The 15,459-nt window shown below is 40.3% G+C and overlaps 1 protein-coding gene across 1 annotated transcript in view; it reads right to left on the bottom strand.

The window, feature by feature from the left end:
• Positions 1-14,133: 14,133 nt before the first annotated feature.
• LOC123997005 (potassium voltage-gated channel subfamily A member 1-like) overlaps positions 14,134-15,459 on the bottom strand; it is a 1,591-nt gene continuing 265 nt past the window's right edge. Inside the window, exon 1 of the mRNA XM_046300969.1 lies at positions 14,134-15,459. This exon is cut by the window's right edge and continues 265 nt beyond it. Within this exon, the coding sequence (XP_046156925.1) occupies positions 14,134-15,459 (1,326 nt within the window).

Below are 15,459 nucleotides of genomic sequence, written 5' to 3'. Positions count from 1 at the left end.
AGTCAGGTACTGTAGCCAGGTACTATAGTCAGGTACTGTAGCCAGGTACTATAGATGGATTCTGTAGTCAGGTACTATAGCCAGGTACTATAGTCAGGTACTGTAGCCAGGTACTATAGATGGATTCTGTAGCCAGGTACTGTAGCCAGGTACTATAGCCAGGTACTGTAGTCAGGTACTATAGCCAGGTACTGTAGTCAGGTACTGTAGCCAGGTACTATAGATGGATTCTGTAGCCAGGTACTATAGCCAGGTACTATAGCCAGGTACTATAGCCAGGTACTATAGCCAGGTACTGTAGTCAGGTACTATAGCCAGGTACTGTAGCCAGGTACTATAGCCAGGTACTATAGCCAGGTACTGTAGTCAGGTACTATAGCCAGGTACTATAGCCAGGTACTGTAGTCAGGTACTGTAGTCAGGTACTGTAGTCAGGTACTGTAGTCAGGTACTATAGCCAGGTACTGTAGCCAGGTACTATAGCCAGGTACTATAGTCAGGTACTATAGTCAGGTACTATAGCCAGGTACTATAGATGGATTCTGTAGCCAGGTACTATAGTCAGGTACTATAGCCAGGTACTATAGCCAGGTACTATAGCCAGGTACTATAGTCAGGTACTATAGCCAGGTACTATAGCCAGGTACTATAGTCAGGTACTGTAGCCAGATACTATAGATGGATTCTGTAGCCAGGTACTATAGCCAGGTACTATAGCCAGGTACTGTAGTCAGGTACTGTAGTCAGGTACTGTAGCCAGGTACTATAGTCAGGTACTATAGTCAGGTACTGTAGCCAGGTACTATAGATGGATTCTGTAGCCAGGTACTGTAGCCAGGTACTATAGCCAGGTACTGTAGCCAGGTACTATAGCCAGGTACTGTAGCCAGGTACTATAGTCAGGTACTGTAGCCAGGTACTATAGATGGATTCTGTAGTCAGGTACTATAGCCAGGTACTATAGTCAGGTACTGTAGCCAGGTACTATAGATGGATTCTGTAGCCAGGTACTGTAGCCAGGTACTATAGTCAGGTACTGTAGTCAGGTACTATAGCCAGGTACTGTAGTCAGGTACTGTAGCCAGGTACTATAGATGGATTCTGTAGCCAGGTACTGTAGCCAGGTACTATAGTCAGGTACTGTAGCCAGGTACTATAGATGGATTCTGTAGTCAGGTACTATAGCCAGGTACTATAGTCAGGTACTGTAGCCAGGTACTATAGTCAGGTACTGTAGTCAGGTACTATAGCCAGGTACTGTAGCCAGGTACTATAGATGGATTCTGTAGCCAGGTACTATAGCCAGGTACTATAGCCAGGTACTGTAGTCAGGTACTATAGCCAGGTACTGTAGCCAGGTACTATAGTCAGGTACTGTAGCCAGGTACTATAGATGGATTCTGTAGTCAGGTACTATAGCCAGGTACTATAGTCAGGTACTGTAGCCAGGTACTATAGATGGATTCTGTAGCCAGGTACTGTAGCCAGGTACTATAGCCAGGTACTGTAGTCAGGTACTATAGCCAGGTACTGTAGTCAGGTACTGTAGCCAGGTACTATAGATGGATTCTGTAGCCAGGTACTGTAGCCAGGTACTATAGCCAGGTACTATAGCCAGGTACTATAGCCAGGTACTGTAGTCAGGTACTATAGCCAGGTACTATAGCCAGGTACTATAGCCAGGTACTGTAGTCAGGTACTATAGCCAGGTACTATAGCCAGGTACTGTAGTCAGGTACTGTAGTCAGGTACTATAGTCAGGTACTGTAGTCAGGTACTGTAGCCAGGTACTATAGTCAGGTACTGTAGTCAGGTACTATAGCCAGGTACTGTAGTCAGGTACTATAGATGGATTCTGTAGCCAGGTACTATAACCAGCTACTATAGCCAGGTACTATAGCCAGGTACTGTAGTCAGGTACTGTAGCCAGGTACTGTAGTCAGGTACTGTAGTCAGGTACTATAGATGGATTCTGTAGCCAGGTACTATAGCCAGGTACTATAGCCAGGTACTGTAGTCAGGTACTGTAGCCAGGTACTGTAGTCAGGTACTGTAGTCAGGTACTATAGATGGATTCTGTAGCCAGGTACTGTAGTCAGGTACTGTAGCCAGGTACTATAGTCAGGTACTGTAGCCAGGTACTATAGTCAGGTACTGTAGCCAGGTACTATAGATGGATTCTGTAGCCAGGTACTGTAGTCAGGTACTGTAGCCAGGTACTATAGTCAGGTACTATAGCCAGGTACTATAGCCAGGTACTATAGCCAGGTACTGTAGCCAGGTACTGTAGTCAGGTACTATAGTCAGGTACTGTAGTCAGGTACTGTAGTCAGGTACTGTAGTCAGGTACTATAGCCAGGTACTGTAGTCAGGTACTGTAGTCAGGTACTGTAGTCAGGTACTGTAGCCAGGTACTGTAGTCAGGTACTGTAGTCAGGTACTGTAGTCAGGTACTGTAGCCAGGTACTGTAGTCAGGTACTGTAGATGGATTCTGTAGCCAGGTACTGTAGATGGATTCTGTAGCCAGGTACTATAGCCAGGTACTGTAGCCAGGTACTGTAGCCAGGTACTGTAGTCAGGTACTGTAGATGGATTCTGTAGCCAGGTACTGTAGATGGATTCTGTAGCCAGGTACTGTAGCCAGGTACTGTAGCCAGGTACTGAAGGCAGGGTACGTAGTTTTGAATCCAAATGATTTAATGCAGGTGTTAATCAAGTACTAAGATGTTTGTAGCATTGATAAAGACTGTGGTCCACTTACCATGTCCTTGGGAAAGTCACCATTGGGGTTTGATAGACGCGGAATCAGAAACTTAAACCCTTAGTGGCTCACAAGTACACAAACATTCAGCAGCTGTAGACTTGACTAGACACCCAAAATGACCTTGTTTTCCAAGTAACTAATGACAACACACAATCTGATCCTTAGCATTTATTGAATTTGATGAACGATGAAGTCATACAGTGTGACATAAGTTATAAAATAAATACCCGTGCATATATCACAGACCATGTTTTTCCTCTGACGTGTGACAAGCCCGACATGTCCTTCTGTAGCTCAGTTGGTAGAGCATGGCGCTTGTAACGCCAGGGTAGTGGGTTCGATTCCCGGGACCACCCATACGTAGAATGTATGCACACATGACTGTAAGTCGCTTTGGATAAAAGCGTCTGCTAAATGGCATTTATTATTATTATTATTATTATTATATTATTATATCATAGTGTAATCCTCAATATACAACGTGAAAAAATGACAAACATTGGAAAGTAGGCAAATGGATGACTTATAATACAAATATAAAGAGCAGGAGTGTATTCGATGAGGTTAAACGTTGACAACATTTCAGGTAGAAATGTAACGAGTAGATCTGACAGGACTCAGTTCTACATGACAAACATACCTGATCTAGACAAAACATTTTTATGTATCTATAATATTATCTTTCTATAATGTTTTCTATGTTTCTCTCTGTATTGTTGGTGAAGGGCCCATCAGGAAGCACTTCACTGTTAGTCTACAGCTGTTGTTTACCAAGCATGTGACAAATAACATTGGATTGGATTTTGATTTAACAAACCCCGGGAGTTAACAGTCTCTCTTGTCTCTGAGATGCTCCGTCACATTCCCATAGCGTCCAATAGGTTTTCTATCGGTTGTTATATATATCTTATAGGATCACATTTCTTATATAGATGCACAGTGGTAGCATGCTAAAAGGCACCCTTGATCACCAGGGGCCATAGGACTCTAGTGCACTACTTTTAACCACCAGGGGCCATAGGACTCTAGTGCACTACTTTTGATCACCAGGGGCCATAGGACTCGAGTGCACTACTTTTGACCACCAGGGGCCATAGGAGTCTAGTGCACTACTTTAGACCACCAGGGGCAATAGGACTCTAGTGCACTACTTTTGATCACCAGGGGCCATAGGACTCTAGTGCACTACTTTTGATCACCAGGGGCTATATGACTCTAGTGCACTACTTTTGACCACAAGTGGCCATAGGACTCTAGTGCACTACTTTTGATCACCAGGGGCCATAGGACTCTAGTGCACTACTTTTGACCACCAGGGGCCATAGGACTCTGGTGCACTACTACTACTACAGGGGCCATAGGACTCTGGTCAAAAGTAGTGCACTATAGAGGGAATAGGGTGCCATTTCAGACACAAATAATGTCTGACGGACAGACGGTAAGAGAAACATGTATCAATCACACATCTACCAATCACATCACCGCCTGTCATCAAACAGGAACTAGTCACCTCTCATCACCATTCTAACACGCTGACGAGAACGGGCGCGTGCCTCAGGACACGCAGGTTGAAATATCAAAACGAATTCTGAACCAACGACATCATTTTTGGGGACATGTCGAAAAGCATTAAACATATATGCCAATTTAGTTAGCTTGCTGTTGCTAGATCATTTGTCCTGGGATATAAACATTTGGTTGTTATTTTACCTGAAATGCACAAGGTCCTCTACTCAGACAATGGATCCACAGATAAAACGGTCAACCGAGTTTAGTAGAAACAATCTCTCCTCCTTCAGGCTTCTTCTTCTTTGGACTTTATATGGCGGTTGGCAACCAACTTTAAGGTGCATTACCACCACCGACCGGACTGGAGTGTGGACCTCAGTTCATCTTTCAATCACCCACGTGGGTATATGATCTTAAATACCAATGACAAGATGGTAGAGGCGGGACTTGCAGCGCATCAAAGCGTCACAAATGGAACCAAGATCTATTTTAGCGCCTGGCTACGCAGACGCTCGTTGACGCGCATCTGCAGTGTGTCTGCAATGATTGAATAACATGTATGTGTACATTTATTTTGTAACGCTCGCACACGCTCGCTCAGCATGTTAGTAAAGAGAGGTTTGAACGTATAGCCTGGTCACAGGTTTGTTTGTGCTCTATAGCCAACTCCTATGATTGTTGTCATTGGTAATTGCTGTGTTTGGCCTGACAATGAGCATATAGTTGGCAAGACAGCGCAAACAGATCTGAGACCAGGCTAGTTTGAACATGGAGTGATGTTAATACTTACATCAGAACTGATCAGATTCAGTACATAGTGTTGCCATACTGTAGCAAGCACCAATCAGAACGCACGTCTGGTCTGAGATGAAAACGTTTCTTTAGCATACAGTAAAAAATGTCTAAAATACATTCAAAATAAAGGAAAATGTTTGATATAGAAGCCTTTGGTTTAGATGAAAGCAAGGGTTTTCTTTAAAAGATGCAACCGCTATTATAATTTATCTACAGTTTGGAAAGGTTTTAAAGCTCATGCAGTCTTCTGTTAACCATGCAGTTTTTGGTTGCCATAGAGATATGTATTCATTATCTATGCATTATCAGTTGGTTTTCAGTGATGGGAGTTTGGAAACTCTCTTAAATGGTGTGGTTTGTTTGGATGGGTTTTCCCATGTTTCTTTAAATTAAATAAAAAGACTATCCATACATCTTGATGCTAACAGTTGTTTGTTGTCCGGTACAGTGAATTGTCAGTACAGTAAATTGACAGTATAGTGAATTGACAGTATAGTGAATTGACAGTACAGTAAATTGACAGTACAGTAAATTGTCAGTACAGTAAATTGACAATACAGTAAATTGACAGTATAGTGCATTGTCAGTGCAGTGAATTGTCAGTACAGTAAATTGACAGTATAGTGAATTGTCAGTACGGTAAATTGTCAGTACAGTAAATTGACAGTACGGTAAATTGTCAGTACGGTAAATTGTCAGTACGGTAAATTGTCAGTACGGTAAATTGACAGTACGGAAAATTGTCAGTACAGTAAATTGACAGTACAGTAAATTGACAATACAGTAAATTGACAGTACAGTGAATTGACAGTACAGTAAATTGACAGTACAGTAAATTGACAGTACAGTAAATTGACAGTGCAGTGAATTGACAGTATAGTAAATTGACAGTATAGTGAATTGTCAGTACAGTAAATTGTCAGTACAGTAAATTGTCAGTACAGTAAATTGTCAGTACAGTAAATTGACAGTGCAGTGAATTGACAGTATAGTGAATTGTCAGTACAGTAAATTGACAGTATAGTGAATTGTCAGTGAGGTAAATTGTCAGTACAGTAAATTGACAGTATAGTGAATTGTCAGTGCAGTAAATTGTCAGTACAGTAAATTGACAGTATAGTGAATTGTCAGTGCGGTAAATTGACAGTACAGTAAATTGACAGTACAGTAAATTGTCAGTACAGTAAATTGACAGTACAGTAAATTGACAGTACAGTGAATTGACAGTATAGTAAATTGTCAGTACAGTAAATTGACAGTACAGTAAAATGTCAGTATAGTGAAATGTCAGTACAGTAAATTGACAGTACAGTAAATTGACAGTATAGTGAATTGTCAGTACAGTAAATTGTCAGTACAGTAAATTGACAGTACAGTAAATTGACAGTACAGTAAATTGACAGTACAGTAAATTGACAGTATAGTGAATTGTCAGTACGGTAAATTGTCAGTACGGTAAATTGTCAGTACGGTAAATTGTCAGTACGGTAAATTGTCAGTACGGTAAATTGACAGTACAGTAAATTGACAGTACAGTAAATTGTCAGTACAGTAAATTGACAGTATAGTGAATTGTCAGTGCAGTAAATTGTCAGTACAGTAAATTGACAGTACAGTATATTGATAACAATAGTACTTCAGTTTAATCATCATGGCTTGGCAAAGGAACACATTATTATTGTCTTTGATATTTCAGCATATTCTGTCATGTTCTTCCTAAATACAACCCACTGGTTGAATTATCATTGTTTCCACGTCATTTCAATGAAATTACTTTGAACCAATGTAGAAGTGACCTTGAATTGACGTCTGTGCCCAGTGGGAACCAATCGTAGTATAGTGACAAAGAAAACAAAAAATAAGATGCACAATAAAAAACATAGATATCATTGGTTTTGACATGTTGCTCTATAAAGTTGCTTGCAATACTCCATTTGACAGTGTTTCTTTCTTCGTTTTAAATATAGTTTACTTTTACTTGAGTTTCTCTGAATGGTATTTTTAATAGACCTCACTCGTTTTTCTTTTGAATTGCATACATTATACAAACAAACCTACATAGGCACCATCTCAGACTCTCGTTCACACTAAATACACACTAAATACACAGCCCTTCAATCCTGTGGGAGGGTGCTACCGGCTACTTTGCTGTGTTTGTCAACACAACGTCCTCACTGGAAAACTACTCCAGGTAAACCTATGAGGTCGACGGGGATTGGATGGCCACTGTACAATCCCTATATTTGGCCATTACATAGGTTTTCTATGCTCAGTGTTAGGACAGGGTCATGTTCATTAGACACCAAATAGAATAAACCGCTCTAAACTGAAGTGAAATGGGGAGATTGACTGGGGATTGACTCTCTGTCCAATAAGAAACTCAAAATGTTCTTGTTGCAAAATGTTTTAAAAATGTTTTCCCTAATGAACATGACCCAGATGTTAACTTTGGTGTTTAACCTTTAACCCCACTGACCTTCATGAAATCAAAGAATACAAACAACATACACAGACAGCCATGTTGTAAATATCGGTAAAGAGATCAAGACCATCTGTCTTCTCCATATCTTTTTAAAATAGATTAATTAATATCTTATTTTACAAAAGTTTCTAAGAAACAGGTACCTGTAATTCTATTGCTATAAGAATGCATTGTTTTTTAAAATATTTTTTATAGAACAGTTAAATGCATAGCACCATGCATAGATTGCCCTGGATGTACAGGTATTGTGACGTGAGGGGTTTCGCATGGGTTCCCTCAAACTTGCATGTCACTAGCTACCACAGCCACAAATTCAAAGGTTTAGCCATACTTATGACTATGTGGCTGGGGTAACTAGAGACGGCCCTCAACCTCACTGTGAACTGTTGCATCATGGGTATTTGGTGGAACAGGATATATTTTGTCCAACCACTATTCTGGGCCATAAGAGAAACCACATATGGTAAAAACACATCATTTACCTGATGGTCAGCTAGCTACTGTACATGGTAGATATACTTTTTATGTATAAACCCACTTCAACCACTCCAGTACCCCTGCACATTGAATAAGGTATTGGCATTGGCATGTATATACTTGCATTCTCTTGTTTCTTTAACTCACATCGTAGTTCTTGTGTAGATTATTATTTAAATGTTTCATTCTATTAGAATCTACTGTATCTATTATTATTATCACTGTGTTATTGGGAAATTGCTCTCAAGGTGACAATTTTACTATACTGTTTTACAGTGGTTGTATCTTGTCAAAGCGGCAGATAAACGTTGACACCTGAAACGTGAGATGCGATAGACACTTTGTATTGGCTGTATCTGGGAGATTCCGTGTCTGTTCTTAAGACGTGATGACATTCTCTTGGTCAGAAACCCTGAAAATAACACTTATTGTATATATTGAACTGATGAGTGACCTGAAGTGACATCTACGAAGGCTCTCTGCTAGACAGGCACATTCTAAGTGTGCGGCCTTTTCGCCAAACAATGTGTAAATTAGCCTGCTTTACCAAACAATGTGTACATTAGCCTGCTTTACCAAACAATGTGTACATTAGCCTGCTTTACCAAACAATGTGTAAATTAGCCTGCGTTTCCAAACAATGTGTACATTAGCCTGCTTTACCAAACAATGTGTACATTAGCCTGCTTTGCCAAACAATGTGTACATTAGCCTGCTTTGCCAAACAATGTGTACATTAGCCTGCTTTACCAAACAATGTGTACATTAGCCTGCTTTGCCAAACAATGTGTACATTAGCCTGCTTTGCCAAACAATGTGTACATTAGCCTGCTTTACCAAACAATGTGTACATTAACCTGCTTTACCAAGCAATGTGTACATTAGCCTGCTTTACCAAACAATGTGTAAATTATCCTGCTTTACCAAACAATGTGTACATTAACCTGCTTTACCAAACAATGTGTACATTAGCCTGCTTTGCCAAACAATGTGTAAATTAGCCTGCTTTACCAAACAATGTGTATATTAGCCTGCTTTACCAAACAATGTGTACATTAGCCTGCTTTACCAAACAATGTGTACATTAGCCTGCTTTACCAAACAATGTGTACATTAGCCTGCTTTACCAAACAATGTGTACATTAGCCTGCTTTACCAAACAATGTGTACATTAGCCTGCTTTACCAAACAATGTGTACATTAGCCTGCTTTACCAAACAATGTGTAAATTAGCCTGCGTTTCCAAACAATGTGTACATTAGCCTGCTTTACCAAACAATGTGTAAATTAGCCTGCTTTACCAAACAATGTGTACATTAGCCTGCTTTGCCAAACAATGTGTACATTAGCCTGCTTTGCCAAACAATGTGTACATTAGCCTGCTTTACCAAACAATGTGTACATTAGCCTGCTTTGCCAAACAATGTGTACATTAGCCTGCTTTACCAAACAATGTGTACATTAGCCTGCTTTACCAAACAATGTGTACATTAGCCTGCTTTACCAAACAATGTGTACATTAGCCTGCTTTACCAAACAATGTGTACATTAGCCTGCTTTGCCAAACAATGTGTACATTAGCCTGCTTTGCCAAACAATGTGTACATTAGCCTGCTTTGCCAAACAATGTGTACATTAGCCTGCTTTACCAAACAATGTGTACATTAGCCTGCTTTACCAAACAATGTGTACATTAGCCTGCTTTACCAAACAATGTGTACATTAGCCTGCTTTACCAAACAATGTGTACATTAGCCTGCTTTGCCAAACAATGTGTACATTAGCCTGCTTTGCCAAACAATGTGTACATTAGCCTGCTTTACCAAACAATGTGTACATTAACCTGCTTTACCAAACAATGTGTACATTAGCCTGCTTTGCCAGCTTGCTGTTAGTCTGCTAAGAACCTTGTCACACTGTCGTGGAGACCCGAAAGGAAACACGGTCCAGTCCTTTTCCTCCAGGTAACATCCAGTCATACATCTTTAGCTATGTTGATGTGTGGGCGTCATTACGTCTGTTGTGTGTCATCCCTCGACTTCAGTGGCACAAACATTTCCTGGAGTGATACCAGTGTCATGCCTTGATTCTAAATGGATTTGGATTATAACAGCCAAAATGTTGCTTAAACAACATAACAGCATTCACAAAGCTTTGCTGAAAGCTGGAAGACACAATGATGAAATATAATATGTAGATATTGAGCAAATTGAACTAGCAAAGACTCTGGAGCCTTTTATAATTTGCTTATAATGCCAAGGGTGTAAAAAAAAATATTTTGACTTAAAACTCCCTGGGTACTTCATTGTCCTTCTGCGACAGATACACACAGAAATATAATTACTAGAATGGGCATTTCTCATCAATTAAGTGTGGCACACTTTTCAGGCAATCACAGATATAATTAGCTAAATGACTTAAATGTAAATGTAAATGATAGTTCTATGACATCATAGCAGTGGTGTAAAGTACTACTTAAGTTGTTTTTTTGGGGGGGTATCTGTACTTTATTTTACTATTTATATTTTTGGACTACTTTTACTTTAACTTCACTACATTCCTAAAGAAAATGATGTACTTTTTACATACATTTTCCCTGACACCCAAAAGTACTCGTTACATTTTGAATGCTTAGCAGGACAGAAATGGTCCAATTCACATACTTCTTAAGGGAACATCCCTGGTCATCTCTATTGCCTTTGACCTGGCGAAATCACTAAACACAAATGCTTTGTTTCTGAATGATGTCTGAGTGTTGGACTGTGCCCCTGGCTATCTGTAAATGTAAAAAAAAAACATGAACAATTGTGCCATCTGGTTTGCTTAATATAAGTAATTTTAAATGATTTATACTTTTACTTTTGATACTTAAGTACATTTACAACCAAATAGTTTTAGACTTCTACTCAAGTATTATTTTACTGGGTGACTTTCACTTTTGCATGAGTCATTTTCTGTTAAGGTTTCTTGACTTTTACTCACGTATGACTACTGGGTACTTTTTCCACCACTGCGTAATAGTATCAAACCTGCATTGCTTCTCAACTGTCACACCAAAGAATCCAAATGGTTACCCTGCACCTCAGAAACTGCTGCCCTATCTCCATAGTCATGGAACACTGGTCACTTTAATCATGTCTATACACACCATTCTGTATAACTACTGCTGTACACACCATTTCTATTCATATACTGTCCATACTGTCTATACACACCATTGCTAGGTAATATTGCACTGTTTGCGATAGAAACATAAACTTTTCGCTACACCTGCGATAACGTTTGCTAAATATGTGTACGTGACCAATACAATTTGATTTGATTTGAAATCAAACCACTTGTATTAACATGTTTTTCGAGAATCAGCCAGTCTATATCATTATGCTCTGGTCTACTCTGCTACTACAGATGTAGGATCTTAATTTGAGCTAGTTTTCTACAGCAGGAAATAATTTTGCAGCAACAGGAAATGTGGATTATAATTAATTGGCATTTTTTTGTAAGGGTTGATACATTTTACATTAGGGCAAATCAAATCTGACATTTTTAAAGCAGAAATTACAAACTTTAAAAGCCTTTTTAAACCTTGAATACACCACAAGTTTGCATTTCCTGCCATGCAGGAAAATTATCATCAACAAAAGATGGATCAAATTAAGATCCTACATCTGTATAGAAATTTGTGTTTCTTTTCTTTTTTGATTATGCATAGCTTGGAAGGAAAGGGGATAGGGTTAAGGGTGCTAGAGTATATTTTAAGTGCTTCTAACAATTCAGCATCTGGGCCTGTAATCACAAAGTGTTTCAGAGTAGGAGCGCAGCTCTAGGATCATATTAGCCTTTTAGATCAGAATGAATAAGATTACATGGACATTGGGAGACCTGATCTTAGATCTGCGCTCCTACTCTGAGGCACTTTGTAAGTGCAGGCCCTGATGACCACAGCCTAGTCCACTAAAAGGCCATTTTTCATGTTGTGGAAGAAGTAAGCTCTGCTCTGCATCGATATAGCCTGCTTTGCAGCTCTGCCTGGCTAGGAGTCTGGCTTCAGTTCTGCAGTGAGTTCTGCAGTAACCTCACTGAGGTAGACACGCAAGACTTATGGCACATAAATCAATAGCAACAATGCAATGCAAAGCAAATGCAAAGCAATGGATATTCCCTTTGGATTTGAAGTGGTGCATGGCTGAAGAAACATAAAGCACAGGAGGATGGCTGGTTCCAGGAAGAGCAGAAGTGCATCATGAGGACAACAATGTTGAGTTGTTCTAGAATCTTGTTCTAGAATCTTGTTCTAGAATCTTGGGTAAAGTCAATCCTGGGTCATGTTGGTAATGGACTTCCATGGTTGTTTTCACTGAACATTCTCTCACTGTATTAATAACCATCATCATCATCCACATCAATAACAGCATTAATAACAGCATTAATAACAGCATATTGCGGAAACAAGATCTTCTGCACCTGATCTGTTTAACATGTATTTATGTTGTAGGCTATATACACAGAGGCACTTTCACTGAACCTGTTGCATGGTGAGAGGGGTAAAGGCACTAGCAACTAAAGTGCAAAATAATGATTTGCAATGTTTATTAAACAAACGCTAATTTCATTCAAATTAGAGCTATTTCGATTGTTTTGTTTGTGAAAATAAACAAACGTCCCTAAATTTAGTGGTGAAATGGAAGACATGACTCATAATATGTTTACTTTTTCTTTGTTCAAAGAAGGTCCATGCACTGCACTATTGAAGTAATACTGTAATACTTGGGTGCGTATTTAGGAGAATATGCATTTTTGATAATAGGTATTTATTCTGCTTCTTTGATCGAGAACGTTTTAAGTCTGAACCCCGGAGTTGGGTTTGGATATAATGTATTTTGTCACATTTCAGAAACGTTTCTTTTTAAATGACCCACGTTTCGTTTCCATGACAGTATGAGACACTATTCAGTGTCTGTAACTGCAACAAGCTGAATACTGACGTCATGCATTAGATATACTAGTATACACAGTATCTAGTCGATAGGCCGTAATGCAGGTTGATTTTTCTCATGCTATGATCTTAGTTTAGTTACTGTTTCCCTTACGATTTTTAACATTCACTCCCTAGATACTTCTAAACGATTAGCATTTTGAAATGGAAAACCTATTTGAAACCAGTACTGCACTCTCAGTGAAACAAAAGCATAAATGGGTGGAAGAATCGAATGAAGGCATAAGGGGGATGCAAATATCCAAAATATGTTTTTCTTCATTATTATGAGGTTATGTCTCATCAACACGCATGCCAATATCAACATGTATGGAGAGTTTCTAAACATGCTCATGTGAAGCTCTTTTGTTATATAATTGTGCTGTCTTGCATTTAAAGGGCTAAAATCCCATTGAATCACTTAGTGATATCATAATTACAGCATCTTACTGCTGGAAAATAGCAGCATTGCGGATGTCCGTATCCTAGATCCTCCTCGTCATCATCCAAACCAGGAGATCAGCGATCAGTCTTTTTCCTGGGCGCTTTGCTGGATAGTAAATCCTTTGATGACAGAGGGGTAGAGGAGTAGCCTCTCTGACTTCGGGCGAGGCGTCGCTCGATCCATCCACTGCCTGACTGCTACAGATGCTGACTTGCGTCCCTCTCTCTCTCTCTCTCTGCAGGCAGCAGAGCATATTTCTGATGCATTTTCTCCTTGATGCATTGTGCAACTTGCTGAAATGTTATCTGTAATCCATGCATTACATTTTAATTACGACGCCTGGCTTCGTCTGATAAAGACAGATATGTCCTCGTGAGTGCTGTTGATTAGTGTTCCTCCAAGGACGCCCGCATTTGCTTGTTAAATAGAAGTTGTTTCTTTTTTCTTTTTCAATACTTATTTAAAGGATCATTTTAGAATAATGAATTTACTCTATCTATGTGTTATATTCTCTAGTAACAGCTTCATTTTCTTTTTTCTCCCTGTAATAATTACTTTCAAATTGCTGCGCATGGTTGTTGTTGTAATGCTAGAACGCTTATAGGAGGCGAATGAAGCTTTCAGACCTGATGGGCTAGTGCAGTTAACATGTGACGGCATCATTTAAGTCCCGTGGTGTCTAATTCTACACATCTGTGAGCAGCTTGCTTTTATTTACACAGTTTTGGTTGGCTATAGTGCAATTGCCAGTTCTGAGGTTTGCCTCTCTAAAATTGTCGATGCTATTATTTATATCTCCATCAATCTCCATGTACTCTGATTTGCTGACAGTGGATGAGCTACGGCGACTAGAATTGCTTTCACTAATGTTTGGTTCACTAACGTTTAAGAGTTGGGCCTGCTCCTCTCCCTCGGTCTCCCTGTGGTAGAAGTAGTTGAAGTTGGACACAATGACAGGCACTGGGAGCGCAATCGTCAACACACCAGCTATGGCACAAAGGGAGCCCACTATCTTACCCCCTATAGTGACAGGCACCATGTCCCCATAGCCCACAGTTGTCATAGATACCACGGCCCACCAGAAGGCTTCTGGGATGCTGCCGAAGTGCGACCCTTTCTCCTCGGCCTCTGCGAAATACACCGCGCTGGAGAACAGGATGACTCCAATGAAGAGGAAGAAGATCAGCAATCCGAGCTCGCGCATACTGGCCTTGAGGGTCTGTCCCAGGATCTGCAATCCTTTGGAATGTCGTGACAGCTTGAAGATTCTAAACACTCTGACCAAACGGATCACCCTGAGGATGGCCAGAGATGTTGCCTGCTCCCCCATGCCCTCGTCCTGGTCTTCGGGGTCCTCAGCCAGCTCCGTTCCCAGTGTGATGAAGTAAGGAATGATGGCCACTATATCAATAATGTTCATCATGTTTTTGGAGAAGACCGCCTTACTTGGACACGCGAAAAAACGCACTAACAACTCAAACGAGAACCAGATAATGCAAAGAGTTTCAATAATGAAGAAGGGATCGGTTAGGATGTTTGGTTTGTAGAAAAAAGTATGGTTCCCTACAGTCTTAAACCGACCCCTAGGGTCTTCTTTCAAGTCAGGTAAAGTCTCTAAACAAAAGATGACTATAGAAATCAGAATGACCATAACAGATACTATAGCAATCCCTCTGGCTGGACCGGAGCTCTCTGGGTGCTCAAAAAGCAGCCAGATCTGACGCTGGAATTCCTTCTCAGGTAAAGGACGTTCTTCCTCCCTAACGAAGCCCTCGTCCTCACGGAATTTCTCCATGGCATCCACTCCCAACTCATAAAACTTGATCTCTTCGGAGAACATGTCCAACGGGACGTTGACGGGCCTTCTCAGCCTACCGCCGGACTGGTAATAGTAGAGGATAGCATCGAAACTGGGACGGTTTCTATCAAAGAAATACTCGTTTCTCAGGTGGTCAAAGTAGCGCATCCTCTTCTTGGGGTTGCCTAGCAATGTCTCGGGGAACTGGGAGAG

This window comes from Oncorhynchus gorbuscha, linkage group LG01 (genome assembly GCF_021184085.1).
Source record: "Oncorhynchus gorbuscha isolate QuinsamMale2020 ecotype Even-year linkage group LG01, OgorEven_v1.0, whole genome shotgun sequence".
Classification (NCBI taxonomy): Eukaryota; Metazoa; Chordata; class Actinopteri; order Salmoniformes; family Salmonidae; genus Oncorhynchus; species Oncorhynchus gorbuscha.
Note: the sequence above shows the minus strand (reverse complement) of the source record. Positions and strands in the feature narration are given on the sequence as shown.